Source organism: Mycteria americana, chromosome 7, assembly GCF_035582795.1.
Source record: "Mycteria americana isolate JAX WOST 10 ecotype Jacksonville Zoo and Gardens chromosome 7, USCA_MyAme_1.0, whole genome shotgun sequence".
In the NCBI taxonomy this organism is placed as follows: Eukaryota; Metazoa; Chordata; class Aves; order Ciconiiformes; family Ciconiidae; genus Mycteria; species Mycteria americana.
Window position 1 is genome coordinate 1,032,400 of NC_134371.1, and position 27,744 is coordinate 1,060,143.

Below are 27,744 nucleotides of genomic sequence, written 5' to 3' on the forward strand. Positions count from 1 at the left end.
ACGCGAGTGAGAGCTCCTCCGGGTCACTTTTCCTCCCTGAAACCATCGGCATCAGCTGAATTCGATGTTAGAGGGAAGCGGTTGCTTCCCTTGCTGAGTCATGGACGTTGCTTTTTTCTGTAGTAGTTGTTATCATGGATGATGCTAATAATCATGTTTTTTATATATATAACATTTTATATATGGATACACGTGTACAGTTAACAATCGCCTGTCAACATGGGAGTGTTTTTCAGTGATGTGTAGCTATCCTTTGCCACTGGTACAAGTACCTCCCAGATTTGAGTCTCAGTTGTGGGACTTGTCCTGAGGTTCAGCATGTGGCTGTCTTCCCGAGGAAAGCACCCGGCAACTGCTGCCTGCGGGGCGTTCTTTATTCGTATTTGGCTGCATGATCAACAGGCACCCCAGCCTGCTCCTGCCGAAACAAGCAGGAGAAGTAACAGGTAGTATAAAGTCACACACGTGCATGATGCAGGAGAGAGCAGGAAACATTTTACGGGTGAAATGTGCCTTTCTAGTGGCAGGGGACAGTGTGGGCCAGACGATTCGGAGTGACCGACCTGCCGGGCCGGCCGTGCTGCCCCAGAGGAGGCCCTGGCTTTGTGGGAGACTGGTCTTGGTGCGATGCCATTGCCGTCGGTCAGCTGGCTCCTCTCCTGCATCACTTGGCTTACGTGCATTTGTAGTTAATCGAACAAAATGTCTTTAATGCACAAAGGTCTGATTACTAAATAGCTTTTTACTTTTTAGAAGGGTACATAGTTGTTTGTGTATAGTGACGGCCTCTTAAATGTCTTTGTATAGAAACTCGGCGTTTAAAATTAATATTCATTAGAACAAGCACATAAGACTGATTTGAATAAAAGAGGTTTTGGTTATTTGAATTTGGTTTCTTTTCTTTTTAAAAAAACCTACTTCTCAGAGTTTTAAGTTAAATTGCTAGATTACTGTTATTTTTGAAGATAAATAACTTCTTTTTAGACTTGCGTGGGAAATGTCACTTACTTTATGGTTGAAATTCCCCTATGCCAGTATAATACCGAACTTCCTGTTTCTAAAATATATTATGTAAATGTTATGGTAAAGGAATTGTAGTAAAAACATATCCATACTATCAGAAACAATATTTGCAACTTCAGTGATGTGGATGGATATGTGAATGCTTTGTAATACATACATCAACGGCAAAATGGATTAAATGCAGAGCAGTCCTTCCTGCCATTTTGTGTCTCTGGCTTACCAGTTGAAAGAGCAGAATAATAGCCAGTATACACATTTCCTAGTCTAGAGACAGACACTGACCTTTCCCTGTTTTAGTTTATGAATACACGCCCATCTAATGCTGTCAGATAATGTGAGTTCTGCATGTCTCCGAAGTCCCAAATTTTGTAAAGGAGATAGATATATGCCATCGGTTGTAAAAAAAGAAAATGTCAACAGGCATATTTCTTGACTTCAAAGTTATTTTTAATTACAGCAATAGCGGTTCATTCATAACCATCTACTCTTTAAAGGAGAGAGGGTTTATGGAATTTGCAGTGTAACTTTCTGACTTGAAAATAGCATTATTCTAATTAATCTAAAGTAAGAAAGGATTGGGCTATGGGATTTGTACGTCAGTGCCATTACACTGTTGTTAGAAGTTGGTTCACAGTTTGATTAGGGACGTAAATCTTGGAGAACTGATTTCAAGGAAATACCTTATTTCTGCACGCTGCAGGAACGCGTGCGCAATTGGGGGCACGCACTTTACGACACTGCCTCTTTTTTCATTATTTATCCAATTTTCATGAACTGAGTACACTTGGATGTGTTAAATTCAGATGTAATGTCACAGTTAGGTGCTTCTGCTAAAACGGTTTCAGAAACTGTGAAATATATCAAGATAAGAACACGTCTGATGAGGCTCTGCCTAAGAAGCCCACTGAAGTCAGTGGGAGGCTGCACTGCCTTCCCAAGCAACTCTGTCAGAGCTAAAACAGTACAGAAATAACCTTTAAAGCACTACTGCTAGTGCTACTACTACTAAAACTATGTATATTATGCAAAATATCTGGGTCATAGAAGTAGTGTTGGCAGGTTTTTTACAAATCCGGTGTGGGACTTGCTTAGTAGTTCAACGCTGATATGTGCCTGTAGTTTTACCAAGCTCCGTGTATGTCGCGAGTCGCTGGGCTGCGGGGGGCTATGAAACACGTCTCGGCTGGTGCAGTACCGGGGCGTTCCCCCTCCAGAGGTGGCTGTTCTCTTCTGTTCTGCGCGGCTGCCTGTGCGCTCTGCTTTCTCCCCGATACGTGCGAAAGTACAAAACTGAGAGAGGGGTCTGTTTGCTTTTACGTCCTGTTGTATCGGTGTAGTGGGTACAGTTCCTACAGAGCTAGAGCGCCAGACCGCTTCGGTTTGTTCCACAGTAGTTTACTAAAGAATATTCTTCTTTAACCAGTCCTTCACTGTTATGTGGCCAAGATGTTAATTAGCTCATTGTTTCTGCTTAATTTTGTGACAGCGCTATAATTATATCCCTCAATTGTGCCATAAAGTAATTGCTGTATCTTTTCTAAATTTTATGTTGAGATATGTTATTGGTAAACTTTGAATTTGGCAGAGGTGTTTTGAAAATACTGTAAGGCAGTCAGTAATTTTTGTATTTCTTTACTTAAAAGAGCCATTTGGCAATTTCAAGCTTTGAGACTGTACTGTCATTGTAAATAGAATATTGATTTTATTCCATTTCCTATCTCATTAGAGTCATTGTCATGAGGATGAATTCACGTTGTGTAATTATCTGTTCTTGCTGACAGTTCTCATGTCATTGAGACTGGCATTTTCAGCTTCCACTTTCTCTGAGGATAAAAATAGCATTCTTCACTGCCATGTTCTTCTTTAGTGTTGTGCTTTTTGCCTGTCCAGCTTTATACGTCTTTCTTTCTGAGAGACGTGTGTGAATTGAGATAGAGAAAACAGGAACATCCAGCAAACCCAGTTACAGGAAGAGTGAAAACAATGGCTCCTCGGGAGCGGTTCCCAGTGCCGTGAGACACTCCTGTTCACATACCTTATTTTTGTGTCAAAGACTGTAACGAGAAGAGGAGGAAGAACGTCTCATTAACCTGGCTGTACAACATTTCTTTATAGCAGTAACGGAAAGTAATAAAAATTGAACATATTTAATCAGAACTTAGAAACCATAATCACATGGTCCTTTCTGTCTTAGTTTCACTTTCTTGGGCATTTTCAGGTAACCTTTCCATTGATTTGTGAAGTTGTTTCTTAATCGTTTTCATTGACCCAGCTCAGCAGACAACTAAGTCATCTCTCTTACCCTCTTTAGGAATGACTTCTTAGTGTTATTTCTCTCTTTTGCCTTTTCTGAGAATCACTCTAATTTGCTTTCAATATATTTAGCTTCATTTTCCTTGTATTCCCAATAATCAGTGAAGGCAAGGTTATGCTTTGTCCAAACCGACGTTGCAAGAGTCCCAAGACAAGTAGCAAATACTTTCACATTTTAAAAGGTGAACTTCAAAAACCACCTGTGGATTAAGAACAGCCTTTAGTGCTGAATGGCCTACTAGCTGGAGCCTGGAAACTGTCAGCCCCCAAATAAATTTTAATTAAAAAAAAAAAATTATTAAAAATCAGCTCAACCCCTTCCCTGTTGTCTCACTATGGTTCCTCCCTCTGGATTTGTTGCAGTCTTTCCCAGCTTATCAGGGACAGCCCTGAGACACATCCCATGTATCTGCTGGGGATTTTCCAGTCAGTGGTATCCTGTAGTATTTGATACCACTACTACAGCATTGATACTGTAGTATCAAATACTACAGTATTTGATACCAGTACTGGGGACTCCTTATTGACTTGGAATATCACCAGAGAATTTCAAAGTGAGGGGAAAATAGTTTAATGCAGATTAAAAAACTATAATTCTGTGCTAACATCTTCCTTTATTTAGTGGAGATACTGAAAATACACCTCTGGTCTGAAGTCAGTCTTTATTTTTGCTCGAAGGCTGTTTTTAAAGCTGACATTGCTGGCTATGTTTTCAGGTAGGTAACAAATTCTGGCAAAACAATTTTTCTTCAAGTAACTGTGCAGACAAAATATACATCTAGCATTTCTTCACATTCAGAAGATTTACCTCTGAGGCATCACAGCTCCTTGGAGTAATACTTTTCTTTTTGTAGCTGGCAGCCTGAAGAATGAAGGGTGAAATTCAGCCTTGTTTAATGCAGTTACAGATATGTCACTGACCTCAACAGGAGCAGGATTTCGTTGCAAGTGGCTAGTCCCTCTCCAAATAGAAAACTTATTACAAAGCTAGGAATAAAACATAGTTTCGTGACTTTTACCAGGAAGGTTACTCCTTTCACTACATGCGAGCACGATAGTTTTGTTTTCATTTTGTACGTTGCCTTCATGCTATCTTTCCTCCTAAGGGGTGAGCACTCTTGTAATGAGAGTGAAATTACATATTTTGTTTTGAAAATGTGGCCTTTAACTTGCTTTGGCTTTAGCATGTAAAATATGTGAATTGCTGCTGTAACTCTTCTTGGTGTTTGGAAAAATCAATGCTTGGTATGGATTGTATACCAAACTGATGAACAGGAGAAAATCCCTGCTTAGAGCTGTTTCACAGCTTGGTTGTAGAGAGCTCTTACCGCCTGCATTGGCATCGCCCTCTCCTGAGGGTGTCTCAGGGAATAAACGTTCATAACAAAAGAACACTCGGAAGTCATTTTGTGCTGTGCAGGAGCGATGGTGGGAGGAAGCGGATACACCTATCGTCTGTACCTGTGGAGGACAGAGTGAGCTGCGGTACACCTTGGCTGGAGGCTGGGTGTTGTGTTTTAGGCTTCCGAAAGCTCTCTGATGTGAAGGGCAGTCCCACGCGGGGCGGCTGGGGACGCCTGGAGCCCGTCCCACCGGGGTGCCCAGGTGGGCCTGCTGGCACGCGGCCGTGGGCAGGCGGCATCGTGAGGTCCTGGCTTATTGTTCTGGGCTTTCAAATCTCTTGGTGCTAACCCATCACAGTTAGGTAGTGTGGCACCGGTGGCAGAACCAAACTTGTTTGCCTGAGCAGTTGTTACAGGACGAGTTTTCAAGACCCGAGTCTCTGCTGTGTATCCCCAAGGGCTGATCAGTAGTGACTGCTGGCACGGGGTGACTCTGACTTCTGAATTTTAGGCAGTTGAAGCAAACGAGTATCTGTGTTTACCAAGAAGACACCGAGCTGTTAACTTGTGCTTGCAAGTAATTATGCACAGTTGTTTGTCTCCTGCTAGCGGGGATTAAAAATGTGGGCATGATTAGAAGTGTCCTGGCAAGGAAACCGTAGTGCCTGTTATAATCTTATTAGCTGTATTAGGTGTGCTTTACTTCTCCTGTAGTTTGTTGTTCTAATCACTGAGGCCCTGGAAAAAGACTCCTCGTAGATTTTCCTCACTCTGGGTTTACATCCACACTGACCAGCATCGCTCCCCAAGATGTGTTTCCCATGACAGCGTCAGTGACGCCGCTTTGGGGAGCGGTGGTGGTGGGGAATAGGAAGGTTACGGAGCAGTGTCTTTAGAGACAGGCGTGTGAACAACCTTCCCCCCAGCGCAGGCGGGCGGGACGCTGCTGGGGGTTGCGGTGCTGCAAGGAGCAGTCCCGTTGTCGGTGTTGCCCACGGCTCCGGCGTCCCGCAGCGTGCTCTGTGCTCCAGGCTGCTCCTGTAGGATCTCCGGGCTGGGACAAAAGTTGCGGTTTCGCACAGAGCCCTGCTTACACGGGGCACCGGCCTTCTGTGGCACAGCTGGGCATCTGAAACTTGTCTCGACCAAACACCCGTTCCACCTTGGCGTCTGAGGGGAAAGGTTTACCCTCTCATTTCCAGATGTTAAACGCCTGGGTGTTTTTTAAGTGGATGGCGTTTATCACGAAGCTTGTAGTTCACCTGCAGCGTGTTAATGGGAGGAAGCAAGCAGAGTGCTGAGTAATCAGTCTCCGCTGGAAGGGGCAGCGCACATGTGCGGGCACAGTGTGTCCTGAGGTCCTGCCGGGGCACAGGACGGGTTTGCGGTGACCCCGGGTGCCTGGCCGGTAGCGAGGAGGGCTCCGGCCGAGGGCACGCTTGCGGTCTGGGGCGGTCAGCCGCGGCCCAGGGCCCAGCCGGTCCCGCGAACAAGCGGCGCGGCGGGGCTCTCCTTCAGAGAAGCAAGCGCCGGCGGGAGCGGAGGGGTGGTGCCGGCCGCGCCGCCGCCTGACCCCGGGCGGTAGCAACCGCACGGTAACGCCGCGCTGTACCGGGCTCGCGGCGGGGCGGCGGGCCCGGCGCTCTGCGTCCGTGCGGGGAGCCCGTACCTGCGGGGCGGGGGGGGGGGGGGGGGCGGCTCGGCGGGGCGGGGCGGCGCGCAGGCGGGCGGGCGGGCCAGCGGACGGTACCATTCCCCGCGCCGCGCGTGGGCGCTCCGGCGGCGGCGCCGCCATGGGCCGCCCCCCTCGCTGCATGCCGGGTAGCGCCCGGGCCCTCCCGCTCGTCCTCCGGCGGCCGGGCGAGCCCCGGCGGGCGGGCGCGCTCGGCGCTCGGGGCAGCGCGGCCGGCGTCTGACAGGCGCGACCTTTCATAAGACGGCCCCCGCCATTGGCTTCCTGCCCGGAGTATCGCTGCAACGCTATCTGCGATTGGCTCGCTCCCGATCATGCCTGGCTCCGCACGGGGAAGCGGCCCCTCTCCTCGCAGCCCGGCGGCGGCTGGCGTGAGTGCCCTGCGCGGGACGGCGGCGGCTCGGCGGGACGCCCCGAAATGCCGCCCGGTGAATTGTAACGTGTCTCTTCTCTCTACAGGTTGGTACTAAGAAGTGCCTTTCCTGACGTCTCTGCTGCTTGGGACCGCTTCTAGAGCAGCCGCTGCTTTTTGCCTTGCTTGCTGCCAGCTAGACTGCGACGACAGCGCATCCGCCCGCCACCTCTAGCCAGACACCCCCGCTGCCGCCCAAAACCGAGAGAAAGGCGCGATCGGGCCTTGCCGTAGGCTGCTTTACTGTAAAAATAAAAGTTTGCTGAGAAGGTCAGATATCTTCTGCCCGAAAATCAAGGAGAGGAGGAAAAAAAAAAAAAATCCAATCCCGATCGTTGCTCTAAACTGCTGCATCTGTCTATGCCAAACTAATCGATACCGATTGCACCACAAAACCCCGTTGCAAATTCAGCTGCGTGGAGATTACCTTTCAGACAACTTTACTGAAAGCAGCTTGGAAATCCCGTGTCAGAGGGTCTGCCACGTTTTCATGCTTGCCTTGAGGGCTCCGGTTGGCACTCAGGATGGGTTACTGAGCGCACGAGGCTAGTCCCGGGCCACACGTTCACCTTGCTGGTAATCCTGGGATTTCTCTAAGTGCGAAACCTCTGTCACTTAACAGTGTCACGCTCTGAACTCCTGGTGGCACGTCTTTTCCTTGAGATTGCGGCCACCCGATTTTACACGTACTTTTAAAATAGGGAGTGGGGGAAAAAAAGTATTCTGGAGGTGGCGCTTTCATCATTTCCAGTTTATCAGTTCAGCTACTCGTTTGTCTGTTTTATTGGAAATTTTAACTACCTGTAAAATCTAAAGATGGCTGTTAGTGTCACGCCAATTCGGGACACAAAATGGCTAACGCTGGAAGTGTGTAGGGAGTTCCAAAGGGGGACTTGCTCACGACCAGACACGGAATGTAAATTTGCACACCCATCGAAAAGCTGCCAAGTTGAAAACGGACGCGTAATCGCCTGCTTTGATTCATTGAAAGTGAGTAAATATTATATTATTTTCAAGGATATACAGTTAATGAAAGAAGCAGTTGTAGCCAGAGAAACCCTGCAGCCCGAAAGGGAGCAATTGCTGGCTGCCAGCAGTGGGATGTTTTGCTGCTTTTATTTTATTGATGCTTGTTGATTTGTTTTGCTGTTTTCCTCGGGGGAAGGATAGGGGGAATGAAGGAAAAATACTCCTGGCGGGGCTCGGATCCTCCGGTATGGCTACAGTGACCGGTTCTTTGCCTCCAAATTATTCTCTGCCTGTAGCTGGAATAAAGGGCACTTCACGTAGAAACAGCAAAGTCACTGTAAGGATTCTTTGTTTTTAATAGCACAAACCACGTAAGCAATATGAGGATTTGTTTCCATCTCGTAACTACCAGCGGGTTGTTGGTGTCTCTAGACAGCTGATGGTGAATCTTAGAAGAGTGTTTTCCTCCCGGGGTTATTTGGGTGTCTGTGAGCACCCTGCTTGTATTTCTGTGCTTGGAACTGCTGTGGTTATCCTGTCTTTTTCACGAATGCACTTGCTCGAGGGAAGGACAACGCTTAGCAGAAGGCAAGGTGCCTCTAGACGTGCAAGCAGGGCTGTAGCAGAGAGGCTACAGCCTCACTGTGATTTTTAGGAGGCATATCTGAGTTGGGCGCTGTAAATGTATGGCTGCTGTTTTACTGTAGCTGTAGTTTCAGTAATAGGTGTTAAACGTGTGGATCCCAGTGCCTTCCCTTCGTATGAATTAAATTTCCTTTATGAATTAAATAGCCTTAACATTTAAAATACTCATCCCACAAACAGTACAGAATTAATTCAGTAGAGTCATAAAAAATCAGAAGTTGGGAAACAGAAATATGTCTGTCAGGTTTTTTTCTACAGTATAATTTTCTCTTCTTGGGACCAAATCCCGGGAAGCGGAGTAGAGCCCGAGTGCGTGGAGCTGGCTGACGGCAGAGACGTGCTCTGGGGAGGCAGTTGTAGCCGTAAGCAGCTACTGCAGGTCGCGTGTGCAGCCAGGCCCGATCGCAGCGGGAGCTGGGCAGGAAGTGGGTTTGTAGCGGTTTTATATAAATCCTGCAACGCTCCTGCGTTTAAAAATGTGTCTTGTCCCAGATCAGGGGTAGAGGGTGAACCTTTACAATGCTCTCGGGCTCAAAATACCCAGCCCCACCACCGCCAGCCATGTTTTAACTTACGGATATTGAAATGTTTTTGTTTGTGTTGCTTGAATTTATTTTAAAATTACAGTAATGGGGGGGGGGGGAACATTTTAAAACGTGGAAATAAAATGTTTCTATGCATTAAAAGAGTGTTGGAGTTAGGAGCAGTGCCGGGGGCCGCCAGCGCCGATGGGGAGTCTTGGCCCCGAGGCGTCACCCTCGGCAGAGGAGCGGCCCAGCGCCTCTGCCCGCCGCGGCCACCGGCCCTGGGTGGCAGCGAGCCCGCCTGGTGCTTCCTCTTGGCAGTGAGGCATGGCGTGGTGTGGCGTGGCGCGGGCCAGCCGCCGCTGCGAGGACGCCGCACCGCGGGCACCACCGCAGCCGCCCCGCCGGTGCGTTGGCAGCGACGGAGGCTGCGTGGCCTGCTGCAGCGGGGACGGCCGTGCTGCACGCTGCACCCGCGGCGGCATACCTGCCGGAAACGCGGGCCTGGCCTGGGAGGCTTAAGCCTGCCTCTGCGTGAGAGGGTGTGAGCGTGAAGACGTGTTTACTGGTAAAATAGTACCCGCAGCATCTATCCCCCGGTTTAATTTCCCACTGAACTGGTACTGGATCGCCAGCGCAGTGTGGTCGCAGCGGCCTTGCTCCGCTGGCCTTGCGCTTTTCAGAGCGAGGATCCAGCCGAAAAGGTTGAAACAAGACGGCAGAGTTAATTGGATGTGAATCTCCTTCGCTATGGGAGGCAGCACCTGAGTTCGCTGTACACCAGCATCCTCCACTCAGATTTCTGACGTCCGTGGTGGTTAGAAGTGCCTTAAAATCTCGGTGCTGGAGGAGGAGGCCAGCGGCGCTGGAGCCAGAGCGGTACGTGGGCTTGTGTCTGGATGAGAGACAAACCGGGGACCGGCCAGGCTTCCCCGTCCCCGCGGCGCAGCTGGCTCTTCTGTTGCCATCAGCAAGGCTCTTCTGTTTCCTTTTTTAATGAAGGAGGCAATTATCACCTTTGCAAAGAGCTGCAAGGTCCGTGGATAATAACCATAGGTAACGTTACAGCATTATTACATGGCTTCAAAATACCCTGCCAAAAAAGTCCTCTGTTGCCCATGTAAAGCCAACGCAGCAGCCGAGTTGTAAGCTGGGAAGGAATCTGCTATTTAAAAATCCACTGCTTACCAGATACGTTTACTTGTGTTCATGCTAAAAGGTTTACTTGTGGCTGAGGTGCTTCCTCCGGGTGCTGGAGAGTCTGCGGGGGGATCCAGTGGATCCCCTCGCTGCAGCCTGGGAGCAGGGCCGGGTCGTGTTGCTGCCGCCCTCCTGAGCGCTTTTTTTTAGTTAAATAGCTTCTATAATGTATGAAAATACCTTTGGTTGGCAGAAAACGGAGTATCTCTTCATTGAATTCCCTGTCCAATCCTCATGGCCGAAAAGCGGTTACTCAGTTTTGGTTTTGTTTCACATCTTTGTCAATTTTTGTGTGTGCTAAGGTAAACAAGCGGTAGTTACTTTGTTACGTTTTCTGCAAGATCGCAAACTTTAGATGTTAATGCAAAAACAATTTAGGGAAATGTTATACCAGATTTGTCTAGACCCTGAAAGGTCAGTTAGTAGTTTACCAAAGGAAAAAAAAAAGATTTTTGATTAGGGCATTCAAAAGTAATTTTTAATATTTCAGTAGTTCAGTGTGGATGTAGTGTCCTTGCTCTTTCCTAAAATAGCAGTACACCTAAAAATTGACCTTAATATTAAAATACTTGATTTCTTATAAATGTATGTAATATTAGTACTAACTAAACGGCTGTTCTTGCATTGTCTCTTGGACATAAGACAGATATTTAGTCACTGAATTTTTCTTTACCAACTACGGATGCATCTTTCACTCATAGCGCTCCCAAAATTAGTGTTAGTGTGCCTTAGAAGAAATGCTTTGCATTAGCTGACACCAGGCAGGTGTGTGCTAGCGCTGCAGAGAGCCGCAGCCCCTGACAGCAGGACTTGCTCATGAGCTGGAGATGGCCGGTGTGCTCTGCTATATTTAGAACATAAACAGGCAAAGCAAATACTTTCTGAGGGGACCCCGTGAAATGGCAGTACCCTTCAGCTCTGCCCGGCAGACTTTGGCCTCCGTCCCAGGTGTCCTCCGCAGATGTTGTGCAGGGACGGAGCGCACGGAGCTCACAGCCGGCCGCAAGCAAGTACGACTCATCTGGTCTGCTCGTAGGAGGTAAAAATAGATTTCAGAAGTGGAACTTTCAGCTTGGGTAAAATATTTTTCTTTTTTCTTCCCCCCCCCACCCCCGTGAAATGAAAGCAAAAACTGTGTATTTAGGTCTAGGGCAAAAATAGAGGGGCAGCTACTCCCGCGATCTCTCCTCCATGTTGTGTTGCCACCTGCAGGCACCGTGCCGGCGTTTGCCGGGGCTGCTTGGGGAGCTGTGGCACTGCAACGTTGATCTCGGGACACGCGTTGGTTGTCGGGAAACGTGTCCTGCGTGTGCACCTTACGGGTTCTTTCTCAGTTCTGAATTGGCAACAAACAGCAGTTGTTCCATGTTAATTGGAAGTGTGGGGGAGAAAAAGGAAGACACGTACATTTCTGTGACCTCGAGGAGGTAGAGCAAGGAGGAGGTCAGGGCCACGTCAATCAGAGCAAGATTTTATCATCCCTCTGTTGAATACCCTGCTTCATAATTAGTCCTAATGAAACCTGCAAGGCTTTCCTTAGGGTAGTGCATTAATCAAGATAAATGCGTGTAGGATAATCTAGCCCTTAGATATTAGGAGGATAATTTTAAAACAAGAATGATTATGTAGTATATTCAAATTGTGCGCTTGAGTGACTGAGCTCCAGCTCTGGCTCTGCGTTGTTTAAATGCCGTAGGATTTTTTTCCTAAATTTGGATGCCTAAAAGCCTGTTAAACTGTCTACAGCAAAAATAAGCTCTTGAGTTCCTAAATGAGGAAACCGGTTTGCAACAGAAATTAGACTTTTAGCATCATTTTAAAACATTTTTCTTCATTTTTTGCTTGGAAAAATACGCCCAAGTAGGATTCATTTTTGAAATTACATTAACTTCATCAGATGTTCCAATAGATGAGTCATCTGACGTTTCCTGAAAGCTGAGATAAAGATGTCTTAACAATGGGGAGATGGATGTCAAATGCAAATCTTGTGGGAGGCTGCAGATGCGCTGAGGACACCCCGGCAGCCTGCCTGCAGCTCGTCTGTGCGCGCCACATCCTATGCCTGCCACAGGGTCTTTCCTAGCCGTGTATTTTTGAAAGTGTAAAAACAACGAGGAAGAAAGTGGGGAAAGGGTGACGTGGACTCAGGCTGGCTTTTCTGTGGTGCTGCCTGGTTGCGGTCAGCACTGCTGACCGTGGGCGTTCTGCGGGGCGCAAACTGTTGTGATCCAAAACATGCCGGTTCTAACTGATCGGAACTTCACACGATTTCAGTGGACTCTCTCAACGGTGCAGGCTTTGGGCTGAAGCACGCTTTATCCCTTTGGAGCTAATGTTCACTATGGGCGCTGCAACTTTCAGATACATTTTTGCTCTCTTCAGTTATGCTCCTGCTAAGGCAGCTACTTCATGCTCGAGTTGGATGTCCCAATGAAATGTAAAAGTTTTTCCTACTCTTCCTTCAACAGCTGAAAAGTCCTGAAGTTTCACATTTTTCTGCTTTTTTGGAATTCTGAGGAAAAGCTAGAGACTAGAAGTTCAAGTCTTTTCGCTGATGGTGTCTGAGTTTGAAGCTCTGGTGCCTTGTGTCTAAGATCCACCAATACATAGTACATTAGTATTTTCTCTTCTGTTGTAGAAGTACTTAGTTTTTAAAAATGAAACTCCTGAACTCTGTAAAAGTGACGTGCCACTTTTCACCAAGAAGCCTTACAAATATATAAATGCATTATTATTATTATTATAGATTAACTCGGTGAGTACCTTATTTCTGCCACCTCAGAGATGTAAGTGTTAATAGTTTGAATCTCTCTACTTCGTCACTGCTTCAAGAAATAATGATTTTTTGACTTGTTATTCCCCTTCATGTTATATTTACCTAAGGGTGTAGAATAAGGACCTTATTTATTTATTTTAATACAAAGAAAAGAAAATCACGGTAAGCATATTTCACTAGTAACATGAGAATGGCAGATCATTGGCTCTGTCAGTCTTTTAATTGAGGCAGAAGAAAAAATCCAGCAACATTACACCATTAAAGCGTTACAGACCACTTTAGCAGGTGACTCCCTAGTAATGTTAACTTTGGGGTGTACAGCATCACTCGAGTGCGAGGCAGTAACAGCATTCGGGGTGCGCAGGATCGGTTCGGCTCAGGGGCTGGGAGGCAGATGGACGCGCGTCTGATTCCAAGGAAACTCGTAAAGAGTAACCCTTGGAAAAAAATGAAAATACAAACAGTGTTCAAATTCCTAAGATCTGATTTGCCATTTTTCTCCTCTTCAGCCTGTGCGTCTGCCAGGAGGCTGAGCTCCAGAAGAGGAAGCAAAGGGAAAGTGGCAAATACATTGGGAAAATAGTGCAATTGTTAGGCTGAGTGGCAAATAGTCCATTAAAAAACCAAACAATCGAAACCATGCATGTTCCTCTGTGGGAATATAAATGGCGTTTTGAAATCTTACCAGTTATTCAGACAAAAGAGTTATGGCTCACTACGGTGTTCAGAGTTCATATTACAGTTTCAGCTCTACATCTGCAGGAAGAAATTAAAAAAAAAATAAAACCTTGCATTGCAGCATTTGCACTGTCATTTTTTTAGAGGCTGTACATAATAGAAACCAGTGTGGGTTTCTGTTACGTACACAACTCTGCTGTGTACAGTCAAAATCGGTAGAATTCTGAACTAATTCGCAGGGAAAATTGAGAGAGGCATAAAGTAAGAAAACCTCATGTCAAGAATATTCAGTCATTTGTCCCAAGTCTTCAGGTGAGTGGTCAGAGCAGCCTGCGAGGCCTCTCTCCTTCCCGAGATGACCCCCAGTCTCTGCTGCTCTGTTTTTCTGAATACAGATGCCTTGTTGCCAAGGATCACTCTAAAATTTGTTGGAAGCAACAAATGACATCCAAGACCGAGTGATCACATCTGGTTTTTGACTTTGGAGAAGCATTAACGTTTCTTCATTGGGACTGCATAGCCTTGTAGCCCAACAGGACGCCTTTTAGGAAATACTGCCCTGGGTGCTTCTTAGAAGTCTGTGCGTCAGGTCAGGAATAGCTCCCGTGTCGGGGCCGTGTCTAATGTCTGAGAATGGCCAGTCTTGTAGAGAGGAAGTTTCAAAGCCAAGGCAAGTCTGCTGCCCTCCTACCAATTCGGTCAGATTGTGAAAACCCTGTTAAGAGAAAAAACAGCATTGTTTTGGGGATGATTAGTAACGGACACCTCTTTAATCCTCTCTCTATTTTCTGTGCTTCCTTCTGTGCCGCGTTGTTTTTCCCCATGGGTTGGTGACGGATGCGTGGGGCCGGGCTCGGCGGAGAGCCGAGCGCCTGCTCTCCCGATTCGCAGCAGCGGTTCTCGCCCTGGGAACCAGCTCCCGGCACCATCCCTGCACCGTCCCGCTCCTGGTCGGGGCCCAGACTTGGGGAGGGCAGCAGCGCCCCATGCTCAAGCACAGGCTCGGGGTAGAGAAGGCTTTGGCGAAGAGCAATTAAAAAGTATTCCTGTGTATCCTACATCTTTCCCCTGCTCTGTGTTGCTTTCAAAGGGAACAAAAGGCAGAGAAAGCAGTCTGGTGCCGGCTGGAGCACCTTCAAGGGGGGAGCGCTGCCTGCGGTGTCACGTCGTCGGCGCTCCCGTTCTGAGGACCAGGGACCCAGACAACATGCAATTTCAGTGACACTAATTGCTTGATTTTGTCCACTGATTGCCTCGCTGTGTGTTTCCTCCCACCGGGATTGTGTTACAATGCTTGGGGGAAATAAGAGGGTGATCTTTCTAGTCTTTAAAGGATACGAAGCCACCTCGCTGAGCCTCTGCCCTGCTGGCTGTGCTAATTGGCATGCTTGCTGGCAGCCTTAATGGCGAGGGACTGGACTTGTACAGGTGAATCTGCCTGCAAGCAGCACAGTGGCAGCTGGTCCCCGCTGGCCCGACTGTGCCAGCCCCACGCGATGGCTGGGGGATCCAGGCTTTTCGCTTCTTCATCCAGGGCTGCACAGCAGCACTGAAATTAGTTCCTGTACAAAATAACAAAAGAGATGCTTTTATTCTGATCCAGAGTTCTGTCTTTTTCCTTAATTTGCACAGTGCCACTTGAAGGGCTACTGCTGTTGAAATAAGATTTAAGTAAACACTGAATTGTAATATATTGAAACATGGGATTATGCAAATAAGAAAACGTTTTCGGGGTTCATGTTTCAATTTATTGAAATACTTATGACATACCCTCTTTGCTAGGGAATACCTAATTATTTAACTGATACAAAATACTAGTTGAGGTAGTTGAAGCAACTCCAAGATTTTGATCAAATAGAGGAAAATATTAACATCTGATAAAGTGGATTTTTTAAAGAGGAATAATAAACCCAGCTACTTCATCTGCAGGGCGTAGCGGCGCTGGAGTGCTTCGCACCAGCAATGGCAAGCTGTGGGACGCAGCAGCTTCGTGAGCTCCTGCTGCGTTGGTAGCAGCAGCGTAGGAGACCTCGAAGGACCGCTGCCTCACGTACCCAGGCAATGCCGGCGGAGCTCCGGGAGCTCCGGCGCGTCCCCGTTGGGAGCTGCCCCGCGCCACCCCTGCAGGGGTGAGGGGCTGGCAGGGTCACCCAGAGCGGTCTGTCATCCGTCTGCGGGCGGGCAGCAGGGCTTCCCGAGGGGCAGCACGACGGCAGAACCGATGGGTGCCGTCAGAGGCATTGCCCCCGGGTGTCTGTGTGCCCAGCCCGGAGCCGAGATCTGCTCCAGTACAGAGAAACGGAGCTGCGTTTCACGGGCGCTGCCTCGAGAGGTGGTGTCCCTGCTTCAGAGTGAGTTGAGGCATTCCTGGATGCAGCAGATATATTGATGTGGTAAACAGGATCTGTTTCCTCAGATTGCATTTTTTTTTATACCCCAGTCCCTGCGTAAACTTCCTGGTTGATAAAAGTGCTAAACTCAGCAGCCTTTTGCACCCCAATGCGCTTTGACTACCAGCTCTCAACCCTGGAGATCCTGAAAAGTTCTCTCGCTTTTCAGAGACGGGATGCTGGGAACACTAGTGCTGCTCCGATGGGAAAATGCTGATACTGTAGAAGTTTGCTCAAAGGCTGCTGAAGAGCGGTGGTGCTTTAGCAGGAGGGTTTGAAGGGGCCGGCTGGGGTAGCGGGTTTGGATCGAGCTTGCATCTCGAGAGCACTTCAAGTCCCATGAAGTTCCTGGAAAGACTCTCTTCGGCTCCAGATTCCTTTGGACCATTCCTAACTTGGCGAAATAGTACAGAGAGTTAGTAAAAAAGGAAGAGTGCTATTGGAAGAAAGGAGCAGTTTTTTGAGGAAACAAAGCCATTTACTTTTGGTCGGCATGATTTCACTGAAGTTGAATGGGATTGTTTCCAGGCTTAAATATAAACATAAATAATGGTAAGATTGAGATTTAAATTTGAAAAAGAGGAACGGCAAAGTGTGGAAATTGTCCTTCATGTACATGCACACTGTCCATCCTGCCATGCTGGCTGCACGGGAAGGCACGTGTCTTTATGTGCCCAGGGGGCCAGGAAGCGGCTGATGTAGAGAGGGGACTGTGGGACGTATTTTGGATCACAACGTGGAGAGGAGGCCGTGGGGACGTGGGAGGTGGGTGCCTCTGAGGCCACCTCCGTTGGGGGAGATGCCTGCGGGACCAGTAGGACCAAACGCTCTGTTGAACCCGAGGTGGAAGATGGCAGTTTATGGCTGGGGCAGATCATGGGCAGGAGTTGGCTCAGGTACAAGGGGGTCTGCAGCGTACCTGGGGAGCAGGATCGTTTGTTTGTGGACACACTGAAAAAAACACAATCCAGGAGCAGCCACGCCAGCCCAGGGTAGCTGCCGGTGTAGTAGGTAACCACCCCTTTGCAGCAGTAAAGGTCATTGCTTTCTGCTCTTCTTTCCTATTTCCTGGTGATGGGTTGAGTTGCTGTCCAAGGGAAGTACCCACCTGCTGAACTTCAGGGACATCGGAAGCCCTATGGCATTTTAGTCCCTAGCAATATTAATGCTTCTTCAATTTCCAGCTTTTCCAGTGTTGTCTTCCCTTTCCCTGTCCTTCCTCTAGATGTATGTCCTTCTAAAAACATCCTCAGTCTTGAAAGCCCAAATACAAGCTGATTGTAAACATTACTAGGTTAAGATTGCAAGAAGGCCCAAGAGTGAATTTTAACAAATTTAACTAGTGCGTGCTTTATACGTCCTGGAGAGAAATCTAAGGAATATCCACGTGTAAAAGTTTGCAAGTGAGCAAGCAGAGTTCCATGATGAATTTATAACAGTGGTTACACTCTGCCAGCACAGACTGATAATCCGTTGCAGAAGTCCATTTCTTTATCCTGACGGGATTCAGCCTAAAATCCTGTGCGATATCAGTGCTAGTCTTCTATACTGGGCGAAGGAGAGGTTGCACGTTTATTTTGAGAGAAGTCTCTCCAGCCTTGACTGGCCCATGGAGAGGTTTGTCACTTCACAGGAGCCTGGCAGATTTTTCGCTCTGTGTAGTAGCTAGCATAGCAGTGTCAAGAACACTGCGTGTTTTTCCTTCGTTCGTTAATGTAGTGTGCACGTTTAACTGAAGTCTTTTGCAAACAACAGACAGAAGAAAATAGCCTTCTGTGAAATGCTTCCTGGGACCTTGAGACTCACTATAAACTGACATTGGTGAAGCAAATACTTGAACAAAAACAACTGTACGCTTGGTCCTGCTCTTCGAGCAGAATTGAGCTGTCAGCGTGCGGCAGCTCCGAGTGCAGAGCGCGTTGTACAGCTGGAGACAGGGCGAGCTGAAGCGGGGCAGGCTGCGCCGCTCTTCTGTCACTTCCCATTTTCTACGGTGGAATCGGGGTTTAGAGCCAGCTTTTGATGGGTAAATTGTGTCTGTAATTCAGCTTTCTGGTGGTAGAGCACGTTCAAAAGATCATTTGCATTAACATATCCTTGCTTGTCCAGAAGCCTGATAAAATCTTCCCTGCAATGAGCTGAGTTAAGAGACAACTTGGATTTTATGCAGTGATTGCAGCCGAACAGAAATACAGGCAAGTTAGGAAAAACCCTGATTGGGCAAACTGAATGATTAAAGATTCCACACTCAAACTAGATGCTCCTCGAAGGAAACAGAAGAGTCAGTTCTTTGCATTTATTATGTTGTTATTTATTCCTCCTGTTCATTGAACGCTGAGGCTGCGCCCCGTGTTTTATGGAGCAGAGTAACATGTTTCCCTTGCAGAAGGCGTGCAGGTAATGGATGGACGGATACCCATGGATGTATACGGCAGCTTTATTTCAAAGTAAAGTACCTTAAAATGCAAAGTTCTTTTTGATAGTGGAGTGCGAGGAATTGTTTCATAGAAAAAGAAGTAATTTGTGATTTAAATATTTCCAGTTGATGCTGGGGGGGCTTGTGGTGGGGTTTGTTGGTCAGGGGAACTTCTCACTTGGCCAAGGGCCAAGCGTTTGTTGCGCAGAAGTGAATGTGCGGGGAGCTGCGAACTGGCAAAATATACCTGCAGCAAAAGGGTAAGCACGCTGCAACCAGAGCTAAGTATTTTAATCTTTTTCTGTAGCTGGACTGAACAGAAGGAAAAAAGGGATTTTTAGAGCAGTAGCACCATGCAGCTTCAGTTAAAACTGGCGTTTTTTGGAAATGATTATAAACTCTTGAGAGCACTAGTTAAAAGGGTCTCCAGACTGTAAAGCCAACTCAGCTTTTCACTGCATTGAAAGTAAAACTTTCGTACTGGTACTAGCAAAGGTAGTATCAATATAGGATTGGATGATAGTTTAAAATATGGCTGGAAAAGTGTTTCGAAGTATTTAAATGTTCCCCCCCCCAGTAACTTCCTTGTAACAACTTATTTACAAGTTGTATTTTGTGTTCAGAAAACATTCGTAGTGTTGATTTCATTGACGTGCAAACAGAGCAGTGAACACGTGGGTGCCATTTCTGCTCTCCCCCCTGTGAAAGCGCACAATATATGGAGCAGTGTTTGTGCTGAGGGGAGGTAAATTTACAAGGAAGCTTATTGAACTCTTTAGGAAGAATAAACCTAAAGGCATATAAAAGTGTGATAATGTTGGTGAGAAATCCACTTTTCTGCATGCAATTGTTAAATAAGCCTAATGGCAACAAATCAAGTAAAATACGTGTTAAATATAAGGAAATGGATGCGCTAAGCAAGGACCATTTTCAAAATGCAGAAGAACTTTACTTGAGGACTGAAAGGAAGCAGGAGGGGAAGAGCAAGACGGAAGCGCAGGCGGTGCGACCCGGCAGCCCGGGCAGTGGGATCTGTCAGCTGGCGTGGAGTGAAAGAACCCCTCCGCATTACGGCCTCTGGACTTGGACTTGGCCCCTGATGCAGCCGCCAGCTCGACCCGTGCTTCCAGGGGCGGCCAGGGATTGCCTTGCTCTCGGGAGCGGTTGTGGCAGGCCTCGGTCAGCCCAGGTAAACGGATTTCAAACATACTGAAATGGCAGCCCCACAAGGTGCAGCACACTGAACCGGCCATTTGCTGACACAGGGAGAGGGCCGGTCTGAAGCATCATGAGTAAAACGGAAGGGAGACAAGTAGAAACACGTGTAAATTTTTTTTTTTTTTTTTTTAATCAGTGGTTTTCCTAGTGACTTGAATGAGAGAGGAAGAGAAGAATGGGTGCTATTGCATCAATTGGAAAATAAGACCAGCCATATAAATAGCCTGCATAATTTTTCAGAAATATCTAGATACATACGTGAGGAGAAGGGCACAGTGGTTATATATAACCGAAAATTTAAATGCCTGCACAGTGTGATGCAGCTGACTTTTGTTTGTGGTACAGCTACTTGTGTCATTAAAATAAATGAATTGGCAAAAGTAAGAATGCCATTGTGAGAAGGCAGAAATACCAGCTTTTTGGCAACTGCATTCAGTTTATTAGAGCGTGGATTACTGTGTTTAAAGCTTTCCTGGAACATTACTTTCCTAAAGCCTGGAAATTGACTGAAATGGGCTGAAATTGTATACAGAGTCGCTCTGGTTTATATACTCTGCCTGCTTCAGAGGTCTCACAGTGCTTGTGTTCTCTTGCAATCATTTGGCTGCCGCCTCAGTTACGTTTCGGTGGAGCAGGACCTCGCAGCCCTCTGCTCAGAGAGGAGGGTTGCCTTCAGCCTGGTGGAGATGCTGCGAGAGATCCGTCGGGGAGCGGTCAGAGCCGGCAACTGCCTCTTCCTATAGCTGGTACCACTAAAAGGCATTAATTAAAGTAGCTGCAAATGATTAAGGCTTTTTATATGCCTGCTTCCTTTGAATAGAGATGAGCGTTCCAAAGTGCAAGTTGTATGCAGTGTTGCTCATTTTACTTTTAAAAACACGCTTTGAATCATGCAGATAATTAATTCAAATGCTGATTTCAAAAATGCAGAAAAAACTGGTTCGGGAATTATTTCTCATTTGGTTTTAAAACTTCCTTGAAGTGCTGGGGGTTGTTTTGGTGGGTTTCTTTTTTAATTATCCACTGCAGGTATAAGTTGATAAAGCCTTCTTTATGTCGAAGTAAACAGCTCTTCCTAAGCAGGTGTGCCAGTTGTACTGGTTAAGGTCCAGAATACTAGAATTTCTGGCTGCTTTTTTATATCACATCTCCTATTTGAGCTATGGATGGCTTGATTTTATACTCAGGAAAAAAAAAAAAGAAGGGAGAAATAGAAAGAAACTTTATTGAGTATAACCTCAAAGATCTCATACCAAAATGATCTGGAAGAGACACATCATGAAGTGGTTAATCATCATTAATATTCATTTAACTATCATCACGATACTGCCCGCGTGGAGGACCGGGTCAGACGGGCGGTGGCAGGGTGTTCGTTTGCCCTCGGCACACCGGTTCCGTCGGGCCGTGCCCCGTCCGCGCTGGGCTCTGTGGTGCCGGCTGGCGCTGAGCGAGCGGCGTGGCCCCGCTCGAGTGCCCGGAGTCCGTGTTCGCTTCACTCTCGGGAGTAGCTCGCCGGTAAGTGTTTTTACAAGTACATAAATGTTGACAGGATGGGAGCCATGAATATTTAGATGAACAAAATGTGTTACAAGTAGTTTCTTTAAAAATATGTACAACTGTGTATAGAAGGAAGAACATAATTTTAGCTGCTGTATGCAAGATTTTGAATGCATATACTGCACTTACTCCTTCCTTTTTAAAGTATTTCTTGATACCAGAAGTTTCTTTAATCTCATTCTATTTGTTATATAAGAAATTAAACCAATTTTCTTAGATCTATTTTTATTTGCTGTAGTACATTAAAGGCACGTTTTTGCAGGAAGTTCCGTAAGGAGGGGCTTGGTTGGTTTGTTTGAATTCAAGGCTGGAAGAACAAAGACGTTTGGGTGCTCAAATTTTTATGTAAATGGCCTTATCGTAGCCAGCTAAGGAACTGGGACATTGTTAATGCCATTTTGCCTCATTTTTTACAATACATTTGGCTGTAAGTGAAAGCAGATAGCGTATTCATGTGTTGGGTTTTGGAGGAGAGCTGGGGGATGAGAGGAGGAGGCGGTGCGGGGCTGAATGGATCAGCAGAGCGGGCTGCACGCTGGCCCCTCACCCCTTCTTTGCCTGTGTGTTTCCACTTCACATCTCAGAGGAAAAAAACCCGTTCAGACAGAAAGCTGCAGCTATCCAAAGGGCGTCTGGCTGTAGCGATGGCTGGGTTCGATGTTCTCGGGCCGGTCGGTGCCAGGCAACCCCTCGTAACGGTGGGACGGGTCCTCCTGCTCCCGAAGGCGCCTTCGCCTCTGGGCTTTGTCTTGGTGGGGATCGCTAACCCCGCTCCACAGACCTCTGAGCTCGGCCCCCGCCACGGCTGGGCTCCTGCAGGAACCCGGGCACCTGCCACGGCTGCCGTGACGGTTGGCCCTGGGCGCGGGAGCCCGGCTGCAGCTGCGAGCAGGAACCGCAGGAGGCATGGCCGCCTCTGCCGTGCCCGCTGCCTCACCGAAACCGCAGACAGGCACCGGCACGGCCGGGGGAGCGTCGCCACTGCTGCCTCCCCACGCGGGGCTCGGCGCTGGCGTACCCCTGCACCGAGGTAAATCATGGCGCTGTTAGCTTCCCGGCTTTACCCCCCTCCGACAGGCACGGCACAGGGGGTCTGCGCGGGGGCCGTGGTCGGCACGGGAAAGTGGCCCCCGCGCTGCCGGGCTCCTCTTGGCCACCGCACCGTGGCTGAGGCCCTGAGCAGAGAATGGGCTGTGGCGGTGGTGGCCAGGCTCAGCCGCCCCTCCTCGCCTCAGGGCTGAGCCCGGTCCCGGGGAAGGTGCTCGGGGGTGAGATGGCGCAGGCCATCGGTGGGAGGGCACGTTCAACGTGCACGGAAATGGAGAACATCAGAGGGAAGTGAAAAAAGAAAGTAGTCAAAGGGGAAGAGGAGGTGACAACCACGGGCCTTCTTCAGCTTATAGAAATGAAATGTGTAAGGAGGTGATTAAATCTCCAAGTAGAAAAGAAGACAAAGCAGAACAAAGAAAGAAATTCAAAGGAGAGACAGAAGACAGAAAAAAGGCATGAGGTTGAAGGAGGTCAGATGCTGTTACACCACCTGAAAGGTACCAGAGGAGAAAGGACTCTGTTTTAAAAGTGTGAGCAGACAGAAGGGGAAGAAGAAGAAAGAGTAAAACACAAGAGACGTCGAGAACTAAACTCCTCAGGGCGATGCGTTGGTTGGATGCAGCATACAGAAAGGCTCTTAAATTCCTTGAGAAAATGCATTTCTTCTCAGTTTCTGCCAGCTCTTTGCAAGACAGTTTTTTGTACCTAGTTGCAAGCATGGTTACTGGTGTGTTTTTAAATATATCTGAAGAGAAAACTAATACTTGTTGATGGATTTTTTTTAATATGGAGGAAAGTGCACCTAATTTTGCCTTGCTGGAAACTTTTAACATTTGGCTTACTTAAGTAAGGCACTGAAAATATGAGGGGAAGCAGAGGCTGCCTCTTAATGTTTCAGGCCATTAGCTGAAGATATTTTTAATGTCTGTAACAATGTAAAATATTTTTACACGGTGTTTGTCTCACATTTATTGTTTAGATGTTTCTGGTGATTTTAGATGTGTAAATGCCTAAGTGGTTAGACACTGAAAAAGGGGCTACGGTGGAAGTTTAAAGTTACTTGTTACAAAGCTTTCAACGAAGTGTTTTACCCTGCGCTATACATACATGTGTATGTACACACCGTGTACTATTTGTATATAAGTGCTCAGTAGGTACTATATATTATCTATATGTCTGTATGTATGTGAACATCACAGATTAATGACAGAAAATAACACAAAGCAAGGTTCAGTGCAGGCAGGCGAGGGACAGGAGGAGTGAACTTCTAGAGCTGTCTCGCTTCAGGGGGTTTGTCGGGGCCGATCACTGCCGGTGACCCAACGGTGCGCGGTGCGGAGGCCCTGTGCTAGCGGGAGCAGCTTTCAGGAGATGCTCAGCTTTCGTTTCCCCCGGGCGGCCGCGCGTGCCGCGGTGCTTCCAGTGCCGCCTGCGATGAAGCCCGGCCTCGCGCCGCAGGGGATGCGCTGCGAGGTGCCTCCCGGCCCTGCTTACACAACACGGCTCTCTTGTAATTTGTGTGCAAGCTGACTGGCTTTAGATCCAGGCAAACGCTGGAAAGGATCATGAAATTTAAGTAGATCTGTTATCAAAATTGCTCTGAGGTTCCAGCGATGGGGGTGGATTCCGATGAAAGCGTTTGGCACCCAGGCACAGAGCGGCGGTGTTCATTAATGAGCTGTGAGCAGTCAGGCTTGCGGTCCTTGGGAGCAGGCGTGCGCGTGTGTGTACACCCATCAGCAGTCGTTGTTTGTAATACCTGTGTTGTGTTTTGGCATAATGTGTATGCCGGGAGCAAGAGGTATTCCAACTGTTACATGATTTACTAATCATAGTGCAGTGCTTTCTTCTGGCTTTCTATACATCTGTATCGTGTATAGCTTTTTAAGTCAGGCTGTTTTTCAAAACTCTCTTGTACGTGGTTTCTTTTTGGCGTCAGCTAACTAGCGTGCAGGAAACCAAAAGGGAGCTCCCCCCAGCACGCAGGGGTGAAAGGCAGGGGAAGTGCTTAACAGAAGCAGGGCTTTGGGGTAAGGAGAGAGTTTTGTTCCCTCCAAAGGCACGAGGGAAACACCAAGTGACCTGAGTAGGATTAGGCACCTGCTGACTATTTTTTTTTTTCAGTGGTAAAGCTTAAAGACTTGGTAAAGTACAGGAAATGCAACAGATGAACTATTTATTTAGTTTTTTAAAACACCTGTCTTAAACCCTAGATTGGCAAAATCTGTAAAGAAAACTTTTACAGTGAAGTATTTGAAGCATAAAAAAATATTTTAGGAAGAAGAAAACATTCACAAAAGCTAAGGCTTACTCAGTGTTTTCCTTTCACACCCTGCTGCAGGACATCTCCTTTTTCCTTCGAGTTGAGGCTGGGGAAAAGGCAGTGTCCCCGGTAGGCTGGGACTGGGCTCGATGAGCATGGCCTGCCGGCAGCTCCGCAGGCACTGCGGGCGTTGGGAGCCAGAAGTTTTGGCAGGATCGGCAGGTGCCCAAGAGTGTCTCATGCCTGTGTCTGCGGCGTTTGCTGGTGGAAAGCTGACGGGGAGAAGAGTTTTTACCCCCCTGGCCCGGCACGGCTGGGGTAGACGCGGCGCACTGCTGTGCTCCCTCGCGCTTCCCCTCCGGAGCTGCCGACGCGGTCACTGCGTGTGGTGAGCAGGACCGGCTCCGCTGCCTGCGGCGGTCTGCACCCGCGCGGCGTGTCTGGGTGCTCCGGGCGTGCGAGTCGTGCCCCGGCAGCGAGGGTGGCCCGCTGTAATTCAGAGTCAGACTCTGCTTGGGGCGACGCTGGGTTTTTAGGTCAGCACGCCAGTACAGCTCTCCCCGTGCGCGGCTGTTTGGTGCTGGAGGTCTGCGGGACCACCAGACGAGTCTGCTGAAATAGCACAGAACCAACAACTGCAGTACGGGTGGAAAACACGGACGTAGCGAGCCCGCTGCGCTCCAGGTAGGTCAGGGTAGTATTCAAACGGGCTCTTGGATCTGCCTGCCGTCAGGCCAGACTCACTGTGCAGTCTGTCTCATGTACCTACTGTTATTCAAAGGGGGGAAAAAAGACCCTGAAAGTAATTTGATTTTGATTTCTATGTATGTTCTTCTCCCTTATTAACTGCACTGGTTTGAAAAATAGCTGAGCTTGGCATTAATCTATTTTATTTCACGTGACAGTTTTTAAAAACTAAACTTTATGATGTAAATTACACTGACAAAATTACTTTCTTGGTTTTACACTTTATCTACGGCTGATTCCAGAAGGGCTCGGGAGCTGAAATGTCCCTTTCCTGTCTGACTTTTTTCTGTCTCTGTGTGTATGTGTTCCGATAAAGTTATGGTTGGTTGCGGTGGGTTTCCTTGGTTTGTACACATGGACAGGCATTACTGCTGCATGTATTTTTGCAGTACATTGATGGTTGGTTTTAAAACTTTTTGAAAAGTAATGTTTTCCTAATTTTGTTCCCCGTATACATTGCTTGAGGCTGGAGAGAACTGCCGTCAGTCTTTCGGCATCTGTGGCGGTGACGCCTTTCTGACACGCGCGGTGTGAGCTGGCAGTGACGCTGAGGGCGTTACCGCCGAGGCCTAGCAGGAGCGCGCAGCCCTTGGCCTCCGAACGCGGCGCGGCACTGCTCGTGTGGCGCTGGGCAGGAGGGTGCGGACCGGCACCCTCGCTGGGGACGGGAACGGGGATTTCCCTCGCGATGAGAGGTCGGTAGTTTGGGACGACGGAGGGTTGTTATCATTGTGATACACCCTGTGACCCTGCCTGTAGCGAGGAGATAAAGTGGCCGTGTGTCACTGGGGCGGCATCCTGAGACGCCAGCAGTTTTGTCCCATGTCTCTTGAATTCTTGGCCTTTCTGTGGATTATTCCAGCAATTGCAGCAGCTGGTGCCAGGTGGCTCCTCCAAGGTTTTTTCAGGCTGCTGTGTTTTGTGTATTGACTTTGATCTTGCGCGTAAAAAGGAGCCTTCAGCAGCTGGAAAGGCCTTCTGTGAATTAAGAAACTCTGCTTTGTGCTTAAACAAATTGAAAGGAGCAGTTGCTAAAAATAAACCCATATTTAATTTTTAAAATTTGGAAAGCGTTGCTGGATTTTATTGCTGTCTGGAGTACAGCAGAAGGTTACTTGTCCAGCACCATCCATAGTTGCTTCATTCTTTTCTCTCTGTTCTGTTTAAATGACAAGTAGTTAAATGTTATTAAGTGACTGAAGTTGTGTTTTGATCACCTGACAAATTACTCAGTTCAGCTTCTGCTCCTTCACTTTGTTTAAAAAATGTCTTGGCCCTCGGGAGCTGAGAAAGGCAGGGATTTCCAGTGGCCGTGGTGTGGCTGTGTCGCTTTGAGGGCTCTGGTGGCTGGGAGGCGCTGGGCCCTGTATGCCCAGGCAGAAACAGTCAGTGCTGAGCATTCACTGGAGGACGGGGAACTCTTTTTAAGGGCCTGCCTGATACAAGTTCACATACTGTCGATGGGGCAAGTCCCGGAGTGCATGAAGGCATCAGCAGTTGGGGTCCTCCTTGCTCTCTGATCTTGCTGTCATTGCAGTGAAGCCCGAGGAGGAGGTTGGTGCATGGTGGGGCACCGCCTGGAACAGCGGTGGGAGCAACCACGGGCAGCAACGCCAGTTCTCCCTCCAGCCTTCTTCCTCCTTTCTGTTTGTCTTGGCTTCTGGTCCCATCTCTCCTTCTCCCTCCCCTTCTCCATCCTCCTCCTGTTCCTGTGACAGCAGCGGACAGGCTCCAGCCCTCGTTCTTGGAGTGGGAAAATTAATTTTGCCAGCACTGCTGAGAAGCCTGACGTTAAGTGGCTTCATCCGAGCGGAGGAAGAGGAGGGAGGCGTGTGCTGGTGAAGCCGTGTCTTGTCCTTCGCCATTGCCCTTGGAGGTGCCGCAGCGGAGCGGGATGCGAGCGCCGGGGCAGCGCAGGGACAGCACCGGCTGTTGGGAGCAGCGCATCCCCAGATCCCGTGAAATACCTCGCTGGGGCTGTTACGGCTTGGCAGCAGTGGTAGGCAAAGCTTTCGGCTTGAACTTGGTTTATTGCAGGGAGGTTGTAGTGTAGAAAGTTCTCGTTTGCTATTTCACTTCTTTCTTGTTTTACTACTTTTGGAGCCAATCTGGTCTCACTTTTTTTAATAAAAGGTGGAGGGAAAGAAGGTAATTTAATGGTGTTTTTATTTTCTTTTACTACTGAGAAATTAGTTTCCTCCCTTATAGATCTGTGTGAAATACATTAAAGGAGAATTTATGTTCTTGAAGAGCGAACACCTGTAACACAGCTCTCCAGCCCAGCCCCGAGGCCGATGCTCTCATCTGTGTGACTTTGATTCTGCCTCACACATGCTGCACTTAGGGAAAAAGTGCTTCTCAAATGAGATCATGATACGCTGGTCTTCCTTCCGAATGTTACTTTTTGTTTCATCAGTTCACTTGGCTCCCACACATGGAAAATTTTTAATTTCCCACCAGCTATGTGGCTGAACACTTCAAGCGAGAGCATTCAAGTCTTCAGGTCATAGGCTTGTTTTTGAGCTCA

The 27,744-nt window shown here is 47.9% G+C and overlaps 1 protein-coding gene and 1 long non-coding RNA gene across 16 annotated transcripts in view; one reads left to right on the plus strand and one right to left on the minus strand.

The window, feature by feature from the left end:
- Positions 1-27,744, plus strand: part of MBNL1 (muscleblind like splicing regulator 1) — a 111,803-nt gene that overhangs the window by 22,075 nt on the left and 61,984 nt on the right. For 8 of the 15 annotated variants that reach the window (XM_075506730.1, XM_075506728.1, XM_075506726.1 and 5 more), the window contains exon 2: positions 6,832-7,774. The exons of 3 other annotated variants lie outside the window; for them this stretch is intronic. In XM_075506730.1, the coding sequence (XP_075362845.1) occupies positions 7,601-7,774 (174 nt within the window). In that variant the 5' untranslated portion in view covers positions 6,832-7,600. Of the gene's footprint in view, positions 1-6,486; positions 7,775-9,782; positions 9,802-24,856; positions 25,155-27,744 lie in introns of those variants that run through there. 4 more of the 15 variants (XM_075506727.1, XM_075506738.1, XM_075506742.1 and 1 more) reach the window with 4 other exon arrangements.
- On the minus strand, positions 1,501-4,812 carry LOC142412089 (uncharacterized). Its single transcript, XR_012776365.1, has 3 exons — positions 4,798-4,812; positions 4,145-4,198; positions 1,501-3,077 (listed from the first exon to the last, which is right to left on the minus strand). It is a non-coding gene; the product is annotated as an uncharacterized LOC142412089 (long non-coding RNA).